This window comes from Sprattus sprattus, assembly GCF_963457725.1.
Source record: "Sprattus sprattus genome assembly, chromosome: 10".
NCBI lineage: Eukaryota > Metazoa > Chordata > Actinopteri > Clupeiformes > Clupeidae > Sprattus > Sprattus sprattus.
The window spans coordinates 2734578-2742604 of NC_137908.1; the positions used below are offsets into that span (position 1 = coordinate 2734578).

At 43.6% G+C, this 8027-nt stretch overlaps 1 protein-coding gene across 1 annotated transcript; it reads right to left on the reverse strand.

Annotated features, from left to right (window-relative positions):
* Window positions 1–3105: 3105 nt before the first annotated feature.
* LOC308371720 (bcl-2-like protein 15) lies at window positions 3106–4880 on the reverse strand (the record flags this gene model as incomplete). Its single annotated transcript, XM_080846707.1, has 3 exons — window positions 3106–3354; window positions 3910–4025; window positions 4790–4880. 3 exons carry the CDS (start codon window positions 4878–4880, stop codon window positions 3106–3108), a joined length of 456 nt encoding a protein of 151 aa, XP_080702833.1.
* Window positions 4881–8027: the final 3147 nt, after the last annotated feature.

Consider the following 8027-nt stretch of genomic DNA (forward strand, 5'->3'; position numbering starts at 1 on the left):
TGCCTCTAGCAGGAGACGGCGTTGTCCTGATAAACAGATACAAAATAAACAAATAAATAAATGAAACACCCATGGGACCAGAGTTCAACTGGCAGAATTTGTTCACCTTCACGCTACACTTGGACACAAAACAAAACAAACAAAATAACTTTTCATAGAGCTGTTGACTGAAAGATTTTTTTTCTTAGATTTTACTTCAAATTGCAAAAATAAATCCTGGTTGAGATATTATTATTATTTGTTAATAAACAACAATAATAAATAATGATTGGTTAAAAATTATAAAGTTATTATTTATATATAATAAAGTAATTTGTTATAAATGGTACGTGTTCTTCATGATCATTCATTTGAGCACAGCCCATCATCACAGCTGAAGATATAACACCTACTTACTTCTTAAATCTAATGTATTTATAGATTTCATAAATGTTCATAAATCAAAGCTACATCTTAGAGCGCTATCAGATATCTGATGTCCGTCAGGCATGGAAGACAAACACTTGAAACGACTTTGCTTGTAACAGAATAAATGGAATGTGGAAAAGCAGGTTTGTGCTTTCCAATGGGAAGGTCACCTCACATGAACATGTTCTGACTGGATTCCTGGAAGTTGCATCTCTTATCAGTTCGCAGGAAATAGTGTCATTATTAGGAATTCACCAGTCTTTTGGGGATTTAGCCAGAGAACCTGAATTTCACCATCCCTGAAACTCTCTTACAAGTTTAAGGGAGAGAAACTCTCATTAGTTTAAAGTTTAAGGGAGAGAAACTCTCTTTAGTTTAAAGTTTAAGGGAGAATAACTCTCTTAAGATTAAAGTTTAAGGGAGAGAAACTATCTTTAGTTTAAAGTTTGAGGGAGAGAACCTCTTTAGTTTAAAGTTTAAGAGCGCAAAAACTCTCTTTAGTTTAAAGTTTAGAGAAGAGAAACTATCATTAGTTTAAGGTTTAAGGGAGAGAAACTCTCTTTAGTTTAAAGTTTGACGGAGAGAAACTCTCTTTAGTTTAAAGTTTGACGGAGAGAACCTCTTTAGTTTAATGTTTCAGAGCGCAAAAACTCTCTTTAGTTTCAAGTTTAGAGAAGAGAAACTATCATTAGTTTAAAGTTTAAGGGAGAGAAACTCTCTTTAGTTTAAAGTTTGACGGAGAGAAACTCTCTTTAGTTTAAAGTTTGACGGAGAGAACCTCTTTAGTTTAATGTTTCAGAGCGCAAAAACTCTCTTTAGTTTAAAGTTTAGAGAAGAGAAACTCTCTTTAGTTTAAAGTTTAAGGGAGAGAAACTCTCTTTAGTTTAAAGTTTAGAGAAGAGAAACTCTCTTTAGTTTAAAGTTTAAGGGAGAGAAACTCTCTTTAGTTTAAAGTTTAAGGGAGAGAAACTCTCTTTAGTTTAAAGTTTAGAGAAGAGAAACTCTCTTTAGTTTAAAGTTTAAGGGAGAGAAACTCTCTTTAGTTTAAAGTTTAAGGGAGAATAACTATCTTTAGTTTAAAGTTTGAGGGAGAGAACCTCTTTAGTTTAAAGTTTAAGAGCGCAAAAACTCTCTTTAGTTTAAAGTTTAGAGAAGAGAAACTATCATTAGTTTAAAGTTTAAGGGAGAGAAACTCTCTTTAGTTTAAAGTTTGACGGAGAGAAACTCTCTTTAGTTTAAAGTTTGACGGAGAGAACCTCTTTAGTTTAATGTTTCAGAGCGCAAAAACTCTCTTTAGTTTAAAGTTAAGAGAAGAGAAACTATCATTAGTTTAAAGTTTAAGGGAGAGAAACTCTCTTTAGTTTAAAGTTTGACGGAGAGAAACTCTCTTTAGTTTAAAGTTTGACGGAGAGAACCTCTTTAGTTTAAAGTTTCAGAGCGCAAAAACTCTCTTTAGTTTAAAGTTTAAGGGAGGGAAACCCCTAAGGCTTTCAAAAACAGCTCAGAAACGCTTGAGGCCAATGTGGTCCTCTCGGAGCAGACACTACAGAAGACGGTGGCCATCTTAGAAGAAGGCCGAAGCACGAGGCCTGACGCAGAGGTGCGTTTCACAAACACTGACCTGACTACTGACTCAGAGGTGCGTTTCACAAACACTGACCTGACTACTGACGCAGAGGTGCGTTTCACAAACACTGACCTGACTACTGACGCAGAGGTGCGTTTCACAAACACTGACCTGACTACTGACTCAGAGGTGCGTTTCACAAACACTGACCTGACTACTGACGCAGAGGTGCGTTTCACAAACACTGACCTGACTACTGACGCAGAGGTGCGTTTCACAAACACTGACCTGACTACTGACGCAGAGGTGCGTTTCACAAACACTGACCTGACTACTGACGCAGAGGTGCGTTTCACAAACACTGACCTGACTACTGACGCAGAGGTGCGTTTCACAAACACTGACCTGACTACTGACTCAGAGGTGCGTTTCACAAACACTGACCTGACTACTAACGTTTGGGCTGAATGGCAGCATGTCATACCAGACATTTTAGGTGAGACCCGCAGAGGGGGTTATGCTTCACTGATCACCTGACACACTACCTGAGTCATAACTGTCTTCACAAACAACTCTTCACTTCAAGAACAAAACTATGAGCATCACAGCCTCAGCTGAGTCATAATCTGAAACTGTTGAGTCATCATCCAGTGTACCTACCCCACTACCTAACCCAGTCATCCACATCAGAACCCCACTACCCAACCCACTACTCCAGTGTCAGTACCCCACTACCCAACTCACTCATCACGCGTCAGAACCCCACTACCCAACCCACTCATCACATATCAGAACCCCACTACCCAACCCACTCATCACACATCAGAACCCCACTACCCAACCCACTCATCAGAACCCCATTACCCAACCCACGCGTCAGAACCCCATTACCCAACCCACTCATCCATCAGAACCCCACTACCCAACCCACTCATCCATCAGAACCCCACTACCCAACCCATCAGAACCCCACTACCCAACCCACTCATCGACATCAGAACCCCACTACCCAACCCACTCATCGACATCAGAACCCCACTACCCAACCCACTCATCCATCAGAACCCCACTACCCAACCCACTCATCAGAAGCCCACTACCCAACCCACTCATCCAGTGTCAGAACCTCACTACACTACATCGGGCGCCTCACTCACCCAGCCTCCTTGTGAAGCCACCCAGTTCCCGAGGCGCGTGTTGAGGAAGTTGGTCATGGCGTTGTGTACGACGGACACCATGTCTGGGCAGTTCTTCTTCACGTAGAGCCCCAGGGCCACTGACGCTTTCAGCATGTCCTTCTCCGACGCCACCTCGGACCGCTGCGCCACCCATGACTGGCACAGGGTATCCACACAGCTGCCGAACACCGCCGCCACCTGCTGGTAGGAGGCCGAATAGCACGTCTCATTATTCAAAATTGCTTTTATTTTATTAAAATATAAAAGAGAAAACATAGCCAATGCTGAATAGAAACAGAAAGATTTCGTCCACTACAAAAAAATAATGTTAATGTACGCTAACTTGGTTCATTAGCCATTTTTAGATTCGATTTTTCTGAGGAAATGGTAATATTGTTGGTGACTTAAGGCAGCAATACGGAGTTCTGTTTCAAAACAAGCACGTTAACTACTTAAAAAGCATGCAAAAAACCTTGCTTACACCACCAACTGCCCAGTTGACACTGATAGAGGCTTGCCAACTCACTAACTGGTGTCTTTTGGCTGTATAGCTGTATAGCTGTAAAAGCTTTTCTTCCATTTTTGCCAGGTGTTCCAGCCAGGAAACACAGAACTACATAGTGCATATCCTGGATGGCTACATAATACGTATGCTATTAAAATGAATTTGTGGATGGTACCAAAACTAGTTGCCTATAAAACCATACCTCAAAAGGTGTCTAGTGCAGTATAGTGTCACTTTAAGGCGCAGTGTACCTGTTCAGACGATGCTTTTTGAAGGTTCTGAATCAGGGGCTGGATCCTCTTCTCATCAAAGTCATCACCGATCTCCCTGAGCTTGGCACCAATCTTGGCAGGGTCAAACCCTTCATCTATGTGGATGGATGGACACACAAGCAGTTTGTCAGGCCCAATGACACATAGCTGATTACTGGGTAGACAGTAACCTTCCAACAAGCAGATACATCAAGTCCAATACCAATACTTCACTCTGGTCACAAGGAAAAAGTGCAGTAGGAAGCCTTAACTTGATAAGGGCATGCCAGATAATAATGCCGAGCAAATTTCATATAGCCTAGACTTTGGTCTCGATAAACTAAATGTATCCGTGACAACTAGCCAGGTAGTGAGTGAGTGTGTGTGTGTGTGTGTGTGTGTGTGTGTGTGTGTGTGTGTGTGTGTGTGTGTGTGTTTGTGTGTGTCCGTGAAAGAGAGAGAGAGAGAGAGAGGGAGAGAGAGAGAGTGAGAGACAGCGAGAGAGGATACATTTGTAAGAGGTTATAAGAATAGTCTGATGATTTTTAGAATTTGAGAACGTCATATATTTGAAGAGTGAAAAGGTTGTATTGATTGTTTAACTAAGGTACTCTCAGCTGCACATGAATTGTGAGATTACAGGAAACAGGTTATTCTGTACATGAAAGGTAAAGTAAGCTAGCTTGTCTGGCCCGGGACTATGACTGTTCCGGTTTCACTTTCCGATAAGTTAAGCAATATAGCTCAGGCAAAGCCGACTATCAAATGCTATAGGAAAGCAAAGGAATTTAATTCGAATGGCTTATGACATTACCACAAACGAAAGCTGGAGAAGAGTCAGTAACTATCATTCGTTACTAGAGACAATGAAACTGCTTACCGTCACCGGGGCCGTCTGTTTCAATGCAACCATCATCAAAGAGGTAGGAGATTATGGTGTAGGTCTGTTCCCGTGGGTCTCTCGGAGCCATCCTACCTGATATTTCCCCAAACGAACAAAAAGGGACACAATCTACTCTCTGCGGGACAGCGGGTGGCTCGCTCACTGAACGGGGACAGCCGAGTTCCTTGTTTCAGTCGCCGGTCTCTCGACGTTATGACGTGCCCATAAACAGATGACACGCCTTGATCATATCTTGGGAGCGTATGAACGAACGAACGCAGTCGTGTGTTTGACAGGCGACGACAAATAACTAAAATGAATCGATAGAACACAACGTTAAAAGTACAGTCGTTTTAATACCACACACACACTGTGAATGCGAACACAGAAACACACCCAGCGCGAACGCGCGATTTCAAAATCTTGCGTCATAAATTAACCCCGCCTTCATGTAGATCTCCACCACTCGTTGTGGGAAAGGGGTTGTTCTGTTCAAACGGGCTGAGTGCTTATTTTATTGTGTAGGCCTGAGTGTACTCAAGAATATTACAAAGTTAGAACATTTAAAAAGCAAAAAGTAGATTAAAATATACTGCTTCCAGAACATTCTAGGTACAAGTATATGTAAGACTACAAAACGTTGTTATTTATTGCATGATGTTCTGTCAACTGTTAGGCCACTGCACATTAGTACACATTAGTACAACATACGAATTACCTCACTTACAAGCAGAACCTTAAAGCATAACATGCATTTTAAGATTTTATACAACTAGTTTCCTACAAAAGCAAGTCTTCCAATATGATCAAAAATAAAACAAATACATAATGTCATTTAAAGACAAACCTTCTTCCTGATGAATTGTCTTATTGGATTATCTTTATTGATATTGAGCAAATCTGTCTATTCCAGTGTTAGGTAACTGGCCTGTAGTTTTCTGTTAGTCTGAGAGAGCCTAGGTGTGTTGAGACTGTAAGATTCATGATCAAGCAGCTGCTGTGACCACCAAAGTTGGCGAGCAGAATACCCAAAATGGTTATGTTATCATGGTCACAAAGGAAAGGTCCCCACACTGGATTTGCTCAGACACCTGGGGTCAGGAAGCAAACGGAGGTGTGAGTGACTGCAATTAATCATTGTATGGGAATGGGGGTAGGCAATTGAGAACCATCTCAGACAGAGAAACCAGATTATCATATAGAACAATAAAAGGTTGCCAGACCTGTTTGCATTACAAGCCTAGCTCATTTACATTAGAAGCCTAGGAGGGGTCTTAAAACAGTGTGGCTAGAATTGTAGATGCTTGTTGTTCAGTCCTACACCGCTGAATCTGGAGTATGTTGCTTTGTCACTGCACTTTACTGGAATAAAGATTGCTGCATCAGAAACAAAGAACCTTCCTTCATTTCTTACAAGACTTACCACACACAATACGGCCTGGAATACACCACATTTCCTCCTCCAAATTGTCTTTCTACAAGTCTTACTCCATCTTCAACCAGCAAGCTCACTTGAATACAGAAATGAGTAGAATACAGAATAAATACTCAGTGATCTCCAGCTACTGAGAAAAATTATATGACACATGGCATTACACCCCTGACATGCACATACTCGTGCGCAGCCACACACACTCACACACACACACACACACACACACACACACACACACACACACACACACACACACACACACACACACACACACACACACACACACACACACACACACACACACGCACGCACGCACGCACGCGCACGCACACACGCGCGCACGCACGCACACACAAGTTTGGTGCTAAGGAGTCATCAAACAGGCCACTGCATGTTGTGACTGTGCATCATGATCAGTGGAAATTCCTACATCATCATCGCTGGGAATCATTGGGAATCGTTGGGAAACGTTGGGAATCATTGGAAGTTGAGATGTTGTGGTGACCAGCAGTTTCATTGAAATTACTACATTTACAATAAAGGCTGTGTGACTGCCCTCTTTATCCACTAGATGACGTAGTTTAACCTGCTCTTTGTCTCTTTCTGTTTCTCCAACAGGTTTCAGGTTGGAGGGTGAAGCCGCTTCCTTTAAAGACTGTGCTCTGCCTGGCTAACACACACACACACACACACAAACGCACACACACGCACACACACACACACACGCACACACACACACACACACACACACACACACACACACACACACACACACACACACACACACACACACACACACGCACGCACGCACGCACGCACGCACGCACGCACGCACGCACGCACGCACGCACGCGCGCGCGCGCACGCACGCACGCACACACGCGCGCACGCACGCACGCACACACACACACACACACACACACACACACACACACACACACACACTGTGCTCTGCCTGGCTAAGGGGTGCTTCTTGCCAACACCGGATGGCCTCACGCCCTTTTTTGACCGTGACAACGTCCCTACCTGTGTTTAACATTTTAAAATCATTTGTTACTTTTGCCCTTTAATAAAATACCCGTAGACACAAGCCCCTCTGACTCCTGGTCATTCGCAATGTAAGAATCAGCAAATGCTGGTTGTAACACGCGGTAACCACGGTAACTACGGTAACCAGGGTAACCACAACCAAAATGGCTGTGCTCAGCTGACCCTGAGGGTGCAAGTCAGTCCGATCCGACGAAGCACTTCACAGTGATGGCGTGGCTGTGCTTCAGGAAGCGGAGCATATGTCTGGGGGTCACAGGGGTCAAAGGTGCATTTCAATGGCGTTGCATTGTCAAAGTCAGTTTTATTGTCACACAGCAGGACCCACAGCACCACACACATGCATTTTGGCGGCGACACAGGACACACACACACACATGCTGATGAGGTCGCTGGTGAAATTGTCCTTCTGCTTTTAACCCATCCTGAAGTCCTTGTCCATCCTCAAGGGGCTCCAGGAGCAGTGGGCAGCCTTTTTACGGCGCCCGGGGACCAGGCAAAGTGTTCAGTCCAATCCTGGTCAGGGATGGAGGAGATCAATCTTTCTGTTCTTTTGCATGTTTTTGTGTTTGGGTTCTATACGGAGGAAACCCTTGTGAACACAGGGAGAACATGCAAACTCCACACAGAAAGGCCCAGGAGATAGCCCACCTGAGCACTGAAGGTCTGGGGAGGACCTACCCCCCAGAGCCAACAGCGCCCCATGTGGGAATCGAACCCATCACCTTCTTGCTGTGAGGCGGAAGTGCAAGC